The sequence below is a fragment of the Candoia aspera genome, chromosome 3 (genome assembly GCF_035149785.1).
Source record: "Candoia aspera isolate rCanAsp1 chromosome 3, rCanAsp1.hap2, whole genome shotgun sequence".
NCBI lineage: Eukaryota > Metazoa > Chordata > Lepidosauria > Squamata > Boidae > Candoia > Candoia aspera.
Genome location: NC_086155.1, coordinates 35,862,044 through 35,879,869, shown reverse-complemented (window position 1 = coordinate 35,879,869; position 17,826 = coordinate 35,862,044). Strand labels below are relative to the sequence as shown.

General features: G+C 39.0%; 1 protein-coding gene across 1 annotated transcript; it reads right to left on the bottom strand.

Annotated features, from left to right (window-relative positions):
- Window positions 1–466: 466 nt before the first annotated feature.
- On the bottom strand, window positions 467–11,177 carry TNNI1 (troponin I1, slow skeletal type). Its single transcript, XM_063300067.1, has 7 exons — window positions 11,098–11,177; window positions 8,543–8,577; window positions 5,765–5,806; window positions 5,250–5,381; window positions 4,067–4,156; window positions 2,758–2,934; window positions 467–603 (listed from the first exon to the last, which is right to left on the bottom strand). Exons 4-7 carry the CDS (start codon window positions 5,373–5,375, stop codon window positions 496–498), a joined length of 501 nt encoding a protein of 166 aa, XP_063156137.1. The 5' UTR covers window positions 5,376–5,381; window positions 5,765–5,806; window positions 8,543–8,577; window positions 11,098–11,177; the 3' UTR covers window positions 467–495.
- Between the last annotated feature and the right edge of the window lie 6,649 nt (window positions 11,178–17,826).

Sequence of the window (17,826 nt, the reverse complement as noted above, 5' to 3'; positions counted from 1 at the left end):
GCGGGCAGCTAACGGCGTTCCGTTTAGTCATGCTGGCCACATGACTACAGAAGTGTCCAGGGACAAACACTGGCTCTTCGGCTTTGAAACGGAGATGAGCACCACCCCCTAGAGTCAGACTCGACTGGACTTAATGTCAAAGGAAACCTTTACCTTTACTGTGTTAGTATTACTTGGTGATCTCCCAGGTATGACCCTGCTTAGATTTTTGAGACCAGCCAATCTCACTTAATTGCTGCCACCTACCTGGGCAGTAAATCTGTTATTTCCCGCAAATAACTATTTCATGTAAGCAGACAGGGCAGATTATAGTGGTAAGATAAAGGCCTAATGTTTTTATACTGAATTGGCCATTAAATCAGAAGTATCCAGGATCTTGGTTCTTGAAGTGTTACTCAGGAATTATAACCCCTTTGGGTTCAGGACATTCTGCAATACTCCACAAAACTGATAAAATACTTTAAAACAATGGCATTGGGCAAAAGGGTATACTTCTTATTGTCCTGTTGGTGATTTGGCAGCATCAAACATCTTCTTCCTGCCTTCCATTCCTGACATGGCCTCCACATTCTTACGCCAGTCACCCACTTCTACAGGACGTTCCTGTGAAGGGAACCAAGAAGTTAATCCTTACATGAGGAATACATTGTATGTGTGTCAGTAAGGCCAAGTGATTAAACTTTGGTAATCATAGCTAGTATAGGAAGGGTTCCATAAGTGTATATTGTTTTGGCAATTTTCCTGGCATACATCAGTATCTGAAGAAAACAGAATCTAGACAGACTGAGCACCAATAAACTCTTCAAGAAGCACCCCGGATTAAAATCGTTATTAAAAAGAAGCAGTCACTGGTGTTTAGGGAACACAGATGAATGTACTAACCAAGGTTTAAAGGACAGATTCAAAGCATCTTCTAATTTAAACCTAAACTGAACTTTTAAGCACTGGAATATATGCCTGTGTCTTGATTAGCTCCTTGTCTGGAATTTACTACATGCTAACATTTTTCAGATCTGAGCAACTTTATGTGTAATAAAGAAAAAGGCCCAGGTCATTAAATATTTTACTTCCTTCATCAGCAGCCTTGCAAAACTGGCCACATGCATCATGGGTTCCTTTCCTTATTATGAAATATTCTTTATTAGTCATCGATACTGGAAAAGCATGGACAGATTCTCATATACAGGTCTAAGCACTGACTTTTCACCCAAGGAAATCAACACAATCAATAGAAACTGTTGATATGTAGTTGCATTATGTTACTCATGACAGGCCACTGAAAATGGTTTCCACGTATTGAATAACTACTGTCTCAGAATAACATTTGCAAAAATTCACATCATCACTTGCTCCTGTGTATTCCTAGCTCACAATGTTGGGTATGCTAAAACCTATTAAACTTTGTTTAATTCACTTGACTATAAAGAATATCTTAATTTGTGGTGTGTTTGAACTCTTTTTTACTGTCATCTTGTAAGAGCCATAGGTATTTCAGTGGCCCATATACATTTTTCTTTGTTTTTTCATCAAGCACTAGACTCAGTTGTCTCTTACTGATAAATGTTCATTATACAATGAAAGTTCCGGTCTAGAAGATGCAATAAAGTACAGTGTTGTTCTTCCATGCTAAAATCCTGGCTTCTATTAGGCAGTGTGCAGAGTGTTGCAACTCATATGGATGAACTTAACCATTTTATTTTTATGAGAGGGGTTCTCCAACCTGATGCCATCAGATATGTTGGATTGCAGCTCCCAGAATGCCCAGCAAGCATGGCCAGTAGTATTATGAGAGTTTAATTCAACACATCTGAAAGTCATCAAGCTGTAGAAAAACTATGATAGGGAAGATAAGATAAGATAAGACAAGATAATGGTATTCTCAGTAGGGATATTTATTTCAGCAGTGACTTCCAAGGACCCTTAAATGATAGGAATGTGATTCCTTCTTTCAAGATGTATACAGCTTCCACAATTGATGAGTTACGTATCTATTCAACAAATAATTAATAGCATTCTGGAAGCCTTTCAGGAGAAATATCAATCATGTACAGCACTGACCAGAGGACAAAAGAAATTATTTTCTCTGTAACTAAAAACTTTCTTTACCAGTAATTTCTTGGTCTTCTAGCAATTTAACCAAATATTAAACATGGTGAAAGTCATGGAAAGGGTTGTATAAACCAAACAGCAAACACAATAAAGAAAATATTCAGAAAACTACCAATATTTGTCTATCTCCTCACTTGCAGATTGTATTAGCATTGATCAGACATTGATCAAAGCAATCCTGGCCTGAGATGTTGGTACTCAACCCATGCAGACAGACTGTTTGATTAGCAGGACACTATGAATACAGGATGGAGTCTACAATCCCTGCAACCCAATTTATTAAAGTAATTCTTTTTATTGATACAGCAAGGGCTGGGCAATGCATTAAGCTACTAGCAATATAATCCCTGTCTTACTTTGATCTTCCCAGTCTGTCATCCTCCAGATATGTTGTGACCACAGTTTCCACAATTCTTATCCTTCATGAAAGAAGCTGTCTTAATTTTAGTTCCTACTCTGTAATACATTCTCTAATCCCCAATCTATTTATGAGTGTTCATTTACCAACTGTTAAAGGTAGGGAATATCTATGAAAGAGTATTAATCAAGAGAAAACATAAGAACATTTTTCTTCACAGTGACTTCAAAAGATAAAAACACATGTGATCCTGAGCAAATGTAGTATATACAGGATTTCCAGTCACTGACCTTTTCTGTGTCCTCCTTCTTGACAGACTTGAGGTTGGCTCTCAGGTCCATAGATACTTTGTGCTTTGAGCCAAGCAGAGCTCTAAGCATGGCATCTGCAGACACACGGACACGGCGCAAGGGAGGACGCTTGAATTTTCCCCGAAGGTCAAGCACCTTCAACTTCAAGTCTTTAATCTGCAGAATAGACAATATAATATAGAAACCAATGAGGTCGTATACCATAAGAGGTCTAAGGACAAGAAGATAGCCTTGTTTTTTTCACAGGAAAAAGGTAGTGTGAGTCCATCCCACTTGCTAGATTAGAAAAAGGAATGCTTTGGAGGTGTCCTTGTGCTGATTGGTATTCTGCATTCAAATACATTTTCCTTACTAATAGTAATTTTAACTCTAGATCTTTTGCCAAGCTCAAACCAGGACATAGATACAGAAAGAGCAATTCAATTTTCATTTGCAGAATGGCTTCAGAGGCACTGCAATCATCAATGTCCTGCCAGAGGCACACCTGCAGGGTAGACACGCAGGCAGAAAAACAATGACCTCTTTCTATCTTTTCCCATTGACATTCTCAACACTATTCCCTGTCACTGCAAAAAATGGAATGGAATTTGTTTACACCAACAACAGGAGTTGATCAATTGTCTCAGGTTGGAGACACAGAGATCCACAGAGATATCTGCCCCAGGGCCTCCCAATGACCAGCATGCCCCCTTTCCAGCCTTCCTATAAAGGAAGCTTTTCTGGCGAAGGTGGCAGAAAGAAGGGTTTAATGTTGGATTTCCCTCTCCAAGGATAGCCCCTGTACACAGAGCTTGGAGAAGGAAGTCTGACATATTGAGTAGCCTCTGAAAAATTGCCCCAGGAGCCTTGGCTTACAACCTCAGTTTCCTTGCTTTCAGTTTGCACACATTTTATTCATTCCACTAATAAAGGGAAAAGTAGCATCTCTACTAAAGCAAGAAAACATATAAGGTTATAGAACACTAGCATGTTGCCTATATTTTAAAATAATATTCCAGAACTCTTATGGAAGATTCTGGAAATGTTCAATGTTCTGATTTACAATTCAAGACAAAGAAATGCTCCATTCTGGTTATCTCATGACAGTAGTCAGAAACACAGGTCCTGAATCCATTTTAGAACAAAATAATGGATACAATAGTTTGGAATCTTTAAGACTGCTTCATAAAGCTATTACCTAATGTGTATTGGATATTTTCTTATCAACAATGATATTTTCCTGTTTTTTGTATTAGTGTATTGTTTTGATCTGAGAATTTAAATAAGAATCATTCTCCCTTCTTCTTACCTCCCGTGTGTTATGGTTACACTTTGCTTCGAAGTCATATCTCTCTTCATCCACAATGTCTACCTTCTCATGAAGCTCCCGGCACAGATCCTGTGCAATTAAAAGAGGAAATTGTTATAAGACATTTTATCCAGACCTAAGACTTGGTTATTTCTTACTGACATTTCATTGGGAGGATATATAGGATCAGAGCAAAATAATGTTAATATTCTCCACCACATACACTGGTGAGGTACTGTTCCAGTGCTAGACATTGTCGGTCCTAATGTTCTTTCTATCAGAACTTCAGAAATGAAAAGATATCCCCCTAGATCTCACATCAATAGCATTTGATATCTGTATTTGTGGCAACCATTTGGGTCTGTGACCCTGCAAGACTCCATAAATGACACCCTTCATGGGTGATCAAGCTCTGAAAGTAAGTTTGCGCCTTGTGGCATTAAGGACACATTTGGCTGATATGTACTCATATAGTATTGCCAAGTTGTACAGAACATACAGACTATATTCAGAAGGAGAAATGTAATGTTGAAGTATTAAGCGCCATTCTTTCTTACAGCCTTTTTTTTTTCCTTCATAAGTGAAATGGTGGAAAAGCATGAAATTTGGAGATTTCACCAGAGCCAATCGAAGCAGGCTTCAAACTGCAAGCTACCCGTAAATACCTGGGGGTGTTACTTTAAACAAGACAGTCATCTGTGCAAGTCAAGTTTAAAAATTTCAGTTATAGTATGTAAGTATTTTCATAAGTCAATCTAAATGTGAAAATAATGCAGATGTTATGATAGTCTATATCCTCTTTTGACTCCTGTTTTAGTGACAGCATCACTATTGGATGACAGCACAGAAGTGGCTACAGCATTTTGCCCTACTAATATGAGAATCTTGGGATTGTGGTGACAACAAATCTGTCAAATATCTGTCAAGCATTTTGATTTATCTAACATTCAAAGTGACATTTTGGGATAATTTTCTCCTCAAACAGTTCCTTGAAGCATCTCTAATGTCTAGTTTAGACAATAACTTCTCCAACTTGATGTATATTATTCCAGCCTCTCTGAAGGGGAAAAAATGGCATGGGCTGGAGTTCTGAGTTAAATTTCCTAATACAACTCATTAGAGTGCTGTATAACTCAATAGGCCCACCTAGGCTTCCACTCCATTCCCCAAACCAAGAATCTACCTGGAGTTGGGAGTAGGAAAGCCCACTGGTATGCAGAGGTGTTATCCTCTCTGCCAAATACCTCTCCTTCTCTCCTTGTTTGTCCACTTGTTCTTGTTCCCATTCTTCTTTGGCTTTAGCCAGCATCAAACTCTGGGAAAAAAATTATGAAAACATTTGAAAGGTAACCTTATGCCTTTGCCACCATGGATCTGAGATAGCAGTTGCAACACAGATTCATGAAGAACTCATATTTACTTGTTTGTTTGTTTGTTTTTCAAATTTATATAGCCACCCATCTCACAAACAAGCGACTCTGGGTGGCATACAAAGAACTCGTATGCCTTTCCTATAACGCACAAAGCAGAAGCCTTTATCCAGTTCTCCAACCTTCTGCCTCCAGATGAACAACAGATAAAATTGGGAAGGCTGTTCTACATAGTGCCCCAAATTTACATAGAAGAATTTGTTCTATACAGTTAAATGCAAGAGTAACTCATTTTAATTCATGCATGATAGCTTGCATCATGGCTCACCTTTAGAAGGAGTTTGCGTGAAGCTGAGATCTTGGGCTTTCTCTAAAGAGCAAGAATAAAAGAAATCAAGGGCACCATTTCAACAACACAGTGATGATCAGTTATACAGTCATACTGGCAAATGTTAAGAAAAACAAATCCTGGAATTGTACTTACCTCCCTACAGAAATTCATTTGGGAGAAGGAAGAAAGAGAAAAAATGGAAAGAACAGAATGAATACATGAAATGTAATATTCTGCTCAAGATACTGAAAACATGAACAAATGAAAACATTTTATCAGACTGGACTCCACAGTTATTCTGTCAGCCTTTTGAGGTAGACCAGACTTGAACACCAAAGTCATGAATACTAAAACTACTTTTATTATAGGGTTACAGTAACAAAATCTTGCAAATGTGAATGTGCCTTCCCCCTCCCTGACTTTATCTTAAACAGAACTAGGGAGGTCTGTTTGAGCCTGAGACGCTTTCTCAAATCCCATTCCTGCTCTGGACTGAGATTTCTCTTATCTGACTCTTGCCTTGGCTGCAGCTCTTCCTTTCAGAATCTGGTCAATAATTCTGTAGACCCAACACATCTGGACAGCACCAGGTTAACAAAGCCTGCCCTAACCCTCCTACCCTAACCCAGCAGTGATCCATAACATGGGCTAAGTACCATTAAGCTGAGTGAGGAAATGGTTTCAGGCAGTCAATGCTGGGGATGAGGGGGACAGCACTGGCAGGCTTTGGGCTATTCCAACTGGCCCCTCTGTTAGGGGACAGAGATGTACAGGCAGAGAGCTATGAAGCCATGCAGGCTGCCTGAACCAGCCTGATGCTTCAGGTGTGATGTAACCCTTGATTCATTCCAGTGATGAAATAGCTCAATAGTTTGTCCATGCTTAGCAGGAGAATGGCCATACTTACTGTACCTTATTTGAGAAAATGGACATTTGCTGACATTTAGATAGAGGTTGCATTCACACAACATGCTTACTCAGTTTACCGAAGGAAGCCATTTTCTGGGTCTGCACAATACAGCCAAACACACAAGATGCTAAGCCACCCCCATTCCCACCCCCAGACATTAAGTTTAAAGCTAAGCAAGGTTAGGAAATGCGGCCGATAGTTTTTACAATAGATTTGGTTAAGAATGTTGGGTGAACACAACCAGTATCTGACTAAAAATGTTGTTTAAGATTTCACTACAGTTTTATGGGTCTGTCAGTGTTACACATTCCTATAAGACTTTCCATAAAATGGAAACATTTATTTATTGAATACTGGAGCCCAGACTTAGGCAGTAAGAATTATTTTCACAGTTGATCACATGTAGAAGTGGACTCACAATTGAATAATTGACTGGTGAGTTGCCAGATTTTAAGTATGAGGTAATGACATTCCTGAAACAAAAGAATAGCTATCCCCAGGTAAAAAAATATTCTCATCAACTCCTCATCCTAAACATTTAAGAACCACATTTCTGCATCTGAAAATCATAAGAGTTTTTTTCTGCGATCTAGTGATTGCGTTGCAAAAGTAGTTTATGAGCCTTACTACAGTGGAAACAAATTTGACCTCAGAAAGTTCTCCAGTCAGTCTGTAAATATTGGTAATCGCCGTATGAGAACTGAGTTCAGCATCTCATCTCAGCCAGTGACATTTATCAGAATGTTGTTGGTTGAGCTGTATTTCATCACTGATATTCAGTATTGAATCAAAACTGTTTGGGAAGTTTCTACTTTCCACTTTAGCTTTAGCTTCCACAAACCTTTGTGCATTGCTGAGAAATCTATAGGAATTCTTCATTTACATTTTGTGCTGCACTTCTTTGCCTAATGTAAACAGAGAGGGAAGGAATGCCGTAGGTAAAGAGTCAACACTGAAAAACTCATAATCCGAACGATTACCACCCTGATATATCTTGATGACAGGCATCTGACTGTCAAGATGACAGAGGAAGGGATGGAGGGCAGCAAGTTTGCCTTTGGTAAGTCAGTGTTTTGTAACTGGCCATATCTCCCAGGGCAGTCATTTGGTAAATAGGCAAGGCCTGTCTGAAACGCATTTTGTAACAGTGAGTACGATGTACTTTCAATTTCCCAAAGTGTCTGCCACCCCAGAAAAGGTTACGTATCTCTGGTAGTAATTTTTTTACAGAATTTGAAAATTCACTGCTTGTGGTTTTCATATGTAAAGCTTGCCAAAAGGAAAACCATCAAGAGATTTCTAATTTAGATTTTTTTTCTTTTAAAAGTGAAATCTGAATGTCAAATTTCTCATACCAAAACTAAACCTAGAAGTTGGTGTGTATGTAAATATTAGTTTGAGAACTACTGTTTATACGAGGAACCATGTTAAAATTATAGTCCGATAATCACCAGCTTGGAAGAAAGTCTCATTCCACATAGTGGGACTCACTTTTGAGTAGGCATTCACAGCCTTTGGTATAAGATTTAAACTGTATCCAAGACATGACTTGGAATTACCTTGGAAAACAGCAGCTCTTTATCAAATTCTGTTCTCAACATGTAGGTAGAGAGTGAAATGAAGGAGAGGTGGAGAAACACACAGTGTTATGTTAAGTACATCATTTTTCTATTTAACATATAAGGTAAGTGGGGGAACAACACTGTTTGAGACTTTTCAGCAGCCAACTCATAGCAACCCTAGTTGTACTCGAAGTAACAAATCTCATACATGCAATCATTCTGGGTTCAAGTTCAGAAGATGACTCTGAACCACATGTGAATGGAGGTTATCTCAGGCAATGGAGAAAAGAAGAAAATGTTTACTCACACTTCAGGCATTGTGGAAACAAATGTTGTGCCTACGAGTCAAAATAAAACAATCAGCTACAAGAAATGAAACAATGCCAGCATTTAAAAATAAATGCAAACAAGGATGCATAATATAAGCAGTCTCCATTTATTATTTATTATATTCATTTTATTTCATCTTTATCCCAAGACTCCAGGTGGCTAGAAAAGTTAGGATTAAATAATAGCATTTTCCAGCAATGATGCACTTGATACTTCCCCCCCGCCCCCAGGGGAGAGTGGCAGTTCTAATGGAGTGATGAATACCACTGAAGGCTTGAATGGCTGAAAATAACTCTTAAGACAATGAATGTGTTTTATTATTTTTCCTGGATAAAATCAAATATATTTAAAATCAGAAAGATGATCCATAATAAATTGAAGTGTGTTATGTGAATAGGCATTTGCAACATAAGAGCCTTGCCAATACAATCTCTGCCTATAGATATCCTCTGTGTAGGTTCTCTTAGAAGTAAACCCCACTGAATCCTACATACAGGCCTGGATATAGGGTTATAACCTCAGGCTATAGCTCTGGACACTAAATGTAGTAAGACACAAAGTGAACTCCATGGTTTTTACTTCTGAGGAACAAGCATAGGTAGAGCTTAACTCTCAGATGGATCCCCCAATGTTGAGAGAGCTCAGCAGCCAAATCCCACCCCCCTTGCAGTGGGAATCAGTGGCAGGCAGGAGAAAGAAAAGAGGAGAATCCCATGGCTGCTTATTCCCACTGCTGCCTCAATAACAGCAGCAAGCATGAGCAGGCAAGAGTCGCTCCTCACTTCCTCAGTCCTCAGTCCCCTTCCCTCTCAACGACTCTTGCTTTCAAATCCTGTCTTCAGAAGACCCCTCTGAAAGTCTTTGTGTGGGGGGGTGGAGGGAGGGAGGCTTAACATCCTTGAACTGTAAAAATGTCCTTGCTACCATCTAACTAGGGTGAGCATTTCCTATATCTCTGCTGCCATCTAGTGGCTGTCTAGCTTTTTGCCTCTTGGCCATGACACTGTACCTCAGACAATCAGATTTGTTAAAGGTGCGTTGCCGGTGGGCCCCAGTGGCTGCCTCCTCTGCCTTCCCTATCCTTATGGCACTGGTTGGACAGCCATCTCTGTTGCCAGTCTTGTGTTAGGGCTACAAGAAGTGCTGGGCAAGATTAAAGCCCTCAGTCTCAGAGGCCTCAGGGACTTGTGTACCCTCCCTTGCCCCAGAGTCTTGGATGTGGCCCCTGAGTCCCTGAAGCCTCCAAACTAATGACTTGAATATTTATAAAGAGGTTTAAAAATAGCATTTGTCTCGAATGCATTAAGATACTAAAAAGAATTAGATCATAAAGTGCCTGGATGGCTTTTTTCTAGCTATGTACAAATATTTGCAGTTTGAATAATCTGATAAATAGAGGGCTACACCTTATCCTATGGTTTCTGCATTCAAATCCTATCTCTAGCGAAGTATCTTAAATCAAAGTTAAATAGTTTGATCTTTCTTTCTTTTTTAACACAATTCATCTATATTAGCTTCAAATATTGCAGCATTTTCCCATGACAAATGTAAAAACTGGGAACACTGTATCCATAATTCAAAATAGACGTTTTTATTTTTAACAGATGCAAATGTCTTACTTCTATTCATATGATTACTCTGCAAGCCTATCGTTGGAAATTTGTTTTCCACAATTCTTATATAGAGAGAGTATATAAAATCTAGAAAAGGATTCTAGACTGGGCATTCCTATTCATTCGAATTAGTTTTTTGGTGTTGTTGTTTTGTTTTGTTTTGTTTTTGTGCTATTGAGAACATTCAGAAATAAATTCATCAGATCCTACAGAATTTCTAGTTGGGCAAATTACCTTGGAGTTTAGTTTTTCTAAAAAAAATTCTAAATGTCTCTGAGAAAGCAGGACATTTGTTTGGCTTCATCATTATGAAGTTAAGAAAATACAAGAACCCACAAAACAGTGAGAAGACAAATTCAGCACAGAAGGCAAAGACAAGCAAAAATGGGCTCATATTAATCTGATACAGAAAGTAGTCTTTGCAGCATTTCCACAGCTGAACAGGAGCTGGAATTTTGTGTGGGAGAAAATCGATGTTTAGGCATGCCACTTCTCAGGGGGCCTGCTACACATATTTATATTGTAATAATATATGATCTAATTATTCACATCTGCTCCCAAGACTTTTCATAAGCACTTCTCTTGAGATCTAATGATTCACAGCTGAAACTGCCCTTAAGCTCCTCACTAATCTGTCTATGTTATGTATCTAAGATATTAAATAATAATTAGAAAAACATCTCACATCTCAGTTTCCCTGTGACTGGCCTAGCAAATGTAATGGCTTTATCTTGCAAATGAAGTTGTATGAGTAAATACCCACAGAGGTCCTGTTCAGCCAGCTGATCTTCTCATCTGGCTTGATAAGGATAAAGTAATAAAGTTATAATTATTTTTCCCTGCTTGAACCTAAATCATCACAGTTCTTTTGATACAAGATTACCTCAAAGCTAAGTCTTTGATCAAGCATCTTACCCTAGTGCAGTCCAGGCAGGAGAGAGATGATGGCTGGAGAATGGAAGTGCTCAGACTGTGAGGGACAGAGGAAAGGATGGGAGTAATAAATTGACGCTTGACTACAACTGGTCAGTAAAAATAGAACTGAGACAAATACCCTTCTGGTACGCCCGCTTCCATACTGTGAAATGTCTACCCACAGACCACACACCCTTACTGTCTATTCCTTGTGAATAGATATTGCACACATATGCACCATGTTCATCGTTTTCCCAATACTCTTGGAAGAATATAGCACCCAAGAATATATATACTGTACACATTCAATCGCACCTGTTCAATTTCAGTGAAGGAACCAAAGCTTGGTGAAATTACATACCTATTTCTATTCATGTCCCCAAACCTTCTTACCAGAGCTAACACATTTTTATTGTTCTTGCTATTTTAATTGAATTGGGAAGGGCGAGAGAGTAAAGCCAAAAGCAGTGAAACTAAGAGAAAATCTAGCAAGCTGGGAATAGAATCTCTTGGGGTTGGCATGGATTCAGGTTGCATTTACTCAATGTGGCAAAGCCAGAATCTGGGGATACATTAGCATTTCAGACCTTAGGAAACTGTATTGGGTAATACTGTCGTTCAGTAACTGAGTACATGCTGTTATAGGCAAAAGTTCTCAAATTCAGGTAGTTTCTAGCATCATCAAAGAAGAAAGGTCAAGCAAAGGGTGATTCAGCAAAATACCAGCCATGGTGGATGGTCCCAGATTAAAAAACCAAAGAGTTAGATCTGGTGTATTGCAGCTTCTTTTATTCTAGCATAACATCAGCTGGTGTACAAGCTGATCCTTGCCCTGCTTTCTTGACCCAGTTCTAGCTCTTTGAGCCATAACAGTAGATAGATCTTCAAATTACTCTCTTGTGGGACTATTATGGAGAATGAGAGCAGGCTGTACACCTCCTCATATTGAACTGAACTAAGCAGAGAGTGGGGCCAGCACAATGGGTGTGTGGTTAAAATCAAGGCCTAATAATGTTATTTAAATTAGACAATAACCAGCTTTGATGGTAATTTATCAGTCAACTCCTGTTTTCTCTCTCCCTTATCATTCCCAGGCACAGAAAATAATTATAATCAAATACATACGTACCTACATACATACCCATTCTTTCACCCATTCCACATTTAACTATGAGGGAACTGAATGCTCTTTTGCAACTTAATAAAAGCATAATTACTCCAAGGTGCATGGTGCAAGGCATCCTCCTCCTGCAAGAAGTATGTATGTATGTATGTATGTATGTGATCAAGTACTGGTGCCAGGAATAAACAAAAGGCTCAGTGCAACAGCCCAACGTGACGTCCCTCAGGAAGAGCCAAAAATATTGAACCATGTATTCACACAAACCAGACTGAACAGGCAGATAAACTGATCATAATCCTACTAATTCATCTCCATGTAATAGCCCCATATGTGAATATTGTATGAATTAGGAAGACTCCCTAACAGACAATAAAGCCATACAGTATTGCTTAGGTAAGACACTTGGGAGCGTAGTGAGAAAGTAAGCAGTAAGAAAGTAAGTAGTAAGAAAATAAGAAGGAATGTCTTCTGTGGGACTGCCTTTCCTCATTTCAACCAATGCAGCAGCTGAAATAAGGTGTTTGAAGGGGAGGGAGGAAAACCAAAGGGGTAGGGTACAGTGGCCAATTAGACTTAGCTCCCCCAAAAGGAAATGCCATGCAAGGACAGGGCAATAGAGGACAACATGCCTAACATTTGCATATTTTGATTTGTATGCCTAGATACCAATTTATAAATAGTTAGCATAATTTAAATGGAAACAAAGTACATCCAATCATAGTGGGGAAGAATACAGCCAGCTGATAGACAGCCTTTGAAATAGAGAATGCCTTCAAAGAAAGGACTATAAAGGAGGACCTGTGGCCATCCCAGTGCAGAGATCTTACCAACTGAGAATGCTATTGTTGTTCTTGCAAAATTATCTTTAGATGGACAGTTCACTTAGTGCCAGATTTGGGCAAAACTTAGGAGCACACATTGTGGCTGATCAGGCAGATCACATACCTGGCAAGCCCTGGACACTAATAGCAAGGGCTGATAAAAGCTGATGAGAACTGTGATTAAAGAACTGCACTAGAGACTGGGGAGATCAGAAATGGAGCAAGCCATAATTTTATCTCAAATCCATACAAAAAACAAAGGAAGATCCCAGTTTTGACTGAGGGAGGTAGCCTTTGTTAACTGTTCTCTCTCTCATTTCTGAAATGAATGGATTTCACCTTCCTTTCTGAGACCCATGAGCTTTTCTTGCACCTGTTCAATCGTATATTTTTAGAGAGAGAACACAATTCTATAGTCTGGCAAGGACAATGCCTGGCATTTTAATCCTTGCTGCTATTATGGTGCAGGCAGAGAATACAAGCAGGGGCTTCAACTTTAATGACTGACAGAAGGAACAGGCGTGGGGCTTCTCCTGCCCAACTGCTGGGATGTGCAGCATCCAAGAGATCAACAAGGCAAACTCATTCTGTATTTATTACAATTTTTAAAATTATCTATCCTGAAGAGCTCAGGGCAGAACATGTTCTGCCTCTGACCTATGTATCCTCAAAACAACTGTATATATAAACCAGGATGAGACAGAGATTCAGTTATTTGAACTTAGACTAACTCCTAGTCTACACATGAGTAGCTCCCAGTCTCCAAAATTGAGCTATGCAGATCTTCAGGGGTAAGCTTTGCTTTGACAATGGTTCAAACAAAGCATCTACTTGAGGCTGCTTCTCAAAGCAATAGGATCCCCTTGCATCAAAGCACAGAGCAGCCATGTTGCATGGCTTTGCTCTGCTCTGCATCATTCCCCTCTCTAATAGCAAGTGCCAGAAAAGGCTAAAATGAGACAGTGAAGTGACATGAAGTACCTTTTCAAGGCAAGTCAAATAATCTCTTCACTTGACAGGGATGATAATATCACCTTCACAGCACAAATGCAAACTTTACATTACCACTGGGTAATCACAGTTGTGAAATACACTGAATCTGCAAAGACAGTTTGCAGTAGCTCCTGTGGAAATCAATAGGGTTTAAGTTTACCCAACACCACAATTTAGTTCAATACTCTGCAGGTATATCTGAATTCATAACTCTTAATCCTGGAAAAAAATGCATTTGATTTGTGGGCTGGGGGGATCTTGGCCTGGCTTTGGCTGGTGCTCCAACTGCACCCTTACCTGGTGCAAGAGAACATAGTTACAGTGATTCATGCCCTCATCATCCCCTGACTTGATTACAGTCACTCACTTTACACAGGACTCTTGAAGAATATTCAGAAACTATAACTGGTCCAGAATGCAGTGATCCATTTACTTACAGACTCCTGATTTTGGGATCATAAAATACCAATTCTGCAAGCCCAGTACTGGTTACCAAATAAGTTCCAAGTAGAATATAAAGTCCAGGTACTGATCTATAAAACCCTTCATGGCTTGGCTCCTGGGTATCCACAGGGTTGCCTTCTTCCATCTACACTGATCCAGTGTATCTGATCTTACAGGAAATAGCCATTAGTGACTCCACACTTCTAGGTGGTGAGGTGAAACCTGATGACATGGCTTCTCTGTAGCAGCGCTATTGTTTGGTAATGGTGTCCCATTGGAAATCAAACTCAGTTCCTCCCTACTGCCCTTTAGGAAGCTATTAAAAATCAGACTATTCCAGAGAATATTTTCATGATCTTGCCAACTCAATGTCTTGCCCCACTTTTATTATTTCATTCTCTTTTATTTATTGTCACTTATGTTGGTATTCTACATAGTTGTTTCAAACTGTCATTTCACTGTATTCATTGTAAGCTATTGAGAATAAGGCAGGGCAGAAATCTAATAAACAAATAAATATTTACTTAGAATTCCAACATTTCTCTAAATCCAACATAATAAGTAAGAGAGGGCAGGGAGGGGCTTTCTCAAAACGAAGTATATCTTACTTATACTCTACCCTTCCCCAACCTGATCAGGCTCTGGAGATTATAGTTATAGTAGAACACATCAGGAGACCATCGCATTAGAGTTATTGCATTATATTCCACATGATACTCTCTTCCTGAGGTTGTAGCTTAACAAAAAGAAATCATACTTCATCTGAAGAAAACAGCAAATATTTTGGCAGAGAGGTTTAAAAGTTCTTCCTCTTCCCCAAATACTGAACTAGGAACTACCTGCTTGAATGTTTGTTTTGTTTTGTTTTGTACCTTTGAGTCAGTGTTGACTCCTGGAGACTGCCTGGACAAGTCCCTGCAGTTTTCTTGGCAAGATTTCAGAAGTGGTTTGCCATTGCCTCCTTCCTAGGGTCACCCAGCTTGCAGGACTAGAACTCATGGTCTCCCAGTTTCTAGCCTGATGCTTTAATAACTACACCAAACTGGTTCTTCTACCTGCTTGAATGAGTCATGGTCAATTCATTAAAGCAGTCATATCCTTTCTCAGGCTCACATAGAAGCCTGAAAAAAGTTGTGGCTGCTTTAATAAGGTACCGGGCTAGCATTCCCATGTATTTTGAAGCACCTCTTCTGAATCATTTTTGAAGCATGCACAGCACTGTTATAGGTTTCACTATAAATGTACATAGTAATACTGGAAACATGAAGAATGTTGCTATAACCATTATTGTATGATAATTTTGTACAAAGCATTTACCGAGAATCCCTACCTCACTACCCATATCAAATCTCACAAGGAGCTCTGTCATACTGCTATCTGTACTACACTATGTTCAAATCATCCCTAGCATCTTCTTGTCTTTCCCTCATATCAACCTCCTTGGCTACCATGCCATTGATAGGGTGGTATGATTTCTCCCCAGCCGAGCTGCACCCACTCCAGAGGACAGAAAACTACCCAGATTGTCTGGGAATGGAGTGAGGTTCGTTTCACAACAGGAAACACAAGCTGGGGGGAGGGGTGTGTGGCAGACAAATATAAAGAAACATGCTTTGAGCCATGCCTGATGTGTGCAGAATAAAATCCTTCCTTCTCCCCTAGATTATTAGGAGTTACTTTTGGGGGTGGGGTGGAGGCCCTACTTCGGCAGTACTTTATAGCTACTTCTGGGTGACTAATAGAAATATCAAGCTGAGGAGGTAGGGTTTTTTTCCCCTAAATATGATTGACCTCCGTGAACCAATGATAGAGGATTAATTCAGCTTAGTCATCCATTCAGCTTTGAAGAAAGGTCAAGATTAGTCATGAACCCATTTTGTTCTTTCAAAATTCTTCCCTGGGAGAATCTAGAATCCTCAGACTACCTAGGCAAAACAGTTAATTAAATAGAGCATAAAAGCTGTCATGTAGACTTGCTGACCTCTAATCCTATTAAATAATTTAAGAGCACACCTTGTAGGTGTAGAAAAGTGTGGGAACACCAAAACCTTTGGATGTTTCCCTAATTGCTGAGTTACTACTTTAGCCAAGCTATTCAAGGTGCATTTCAAATTGGCTGATCCTGAATTTTGGTGGGAAAAAACTTCAGTGTTTTTTGATTAACTTTAAATTGTTGTTGTTTATTCATTCAGTCACTTCCGACTCTTCGTGACTTCATGGACCAGCCCACGCCAGAGCTTCCTGTCGAACTTTAAATTAGAATAGAGTATTTCTACATTTATGTATTTAATGACATATACAACTGTTTAGATGCTATGCCAGTGTTTCTCAATGTCAGCAACTTGAAGATGGGTAGACTTCAACTCCTAGAATTCCCCAGCCAGCCTTGCTGGCTGGGGAATTCTGGGAGTTGAAGTCCACCCATCTTCAAGTTGCTGACGTTGAGAAACACTGTGTTATGCACATCACTGTTCTCTTCGTCTTCTTTCGCTGATGCATTTCCTTTCTGGGGAAAGCAGGGAGGAGTGTTGCATAGCATCCAGTCTGACAATGTAAGACTTCAAGTCTATTTAAGAGAAGTCAGCAATTAGAACCCAAATAAATAAATATATAAATAAAATACTGACATAAGTTACCAATGGGCATTCTTCAACTGAAACATTTAAAAGGAAATCTCTTTGTGGGTGTTGTATGAGTACTTAACAAGAAGATAGTACCAGTTTGTTCCAGTAAAACGAAGTATTTGTATCTTCATAGCTTGCTTTTAGAAACCTATTTCTCATTAACATTCTGGGATGTAAAAGGCGAAAGATTTACATGAGAAACCAAAGTGTTTTTTTCCCTTTTATTAACATTACATCTCTCTCTCTCTCTCTCTCTCAAGTTCAGTACTACTAACTCAAGATAAAAACCTTTATTGTACAACAAATACTTCGATGTAATCTGCAGTAGTTTCTTTTTTTGTAATGTTATACTGAATTTCATATAAAAAGTCAAATAATTTTATACTTGTAATACTGATATTGTAAATTGTAATTAATACTGATAGAATATTTCTTTCTCTTTTCTTTATTCCTAATAGTCTAAGTTATCTAAACAATAGAATGTCAATAATATTAATTAATACTGTACAAATATCATTGTATTGAAATAATATAACATATTAAGATTTGCAATATAACAAAAAGGGGAGGAAAGATTAGCTCTTTAAAAAAATGTTCTGGGAGGACTTTGTTTTTTCTTCCTATTCCCTGCTGATTTGTGTTCAGAATTCTCCTAAACCATTTATGACACAAGGGACTGAGGGACTCCCTGTATCTAGCTTTGGGCTTGGTATCCCAGTGGCGA

What these genes read in the sequence shown, in the direction of transcription:
- TNNI1 (XM_063300067.1), bottom strand. Translation starts at nt 5,375, where the DNA reads ATGCTGGCTAAAGCCAAAGAAGAATGGGAACAAGAACAAGTGGACAAA. An exon ending in TTTCCTACTCCCAACTCCAG is followed by an intron (nt 4,157 to 5,249) that starts GTAGATTCTTGG and finishes TTAATTGCACAG; the next exon opens with GATCTGTGCCGGGAGCTTCA. An exon ending in AGAAGGAGGACACAGAAAAG is followed by an intron (nt 604 to 2,757) that starts GTCAGTGACTGG and finishes TTCCCTTCACAG; the next exon opens with GAACGTCCTGTAGAAGTGGG.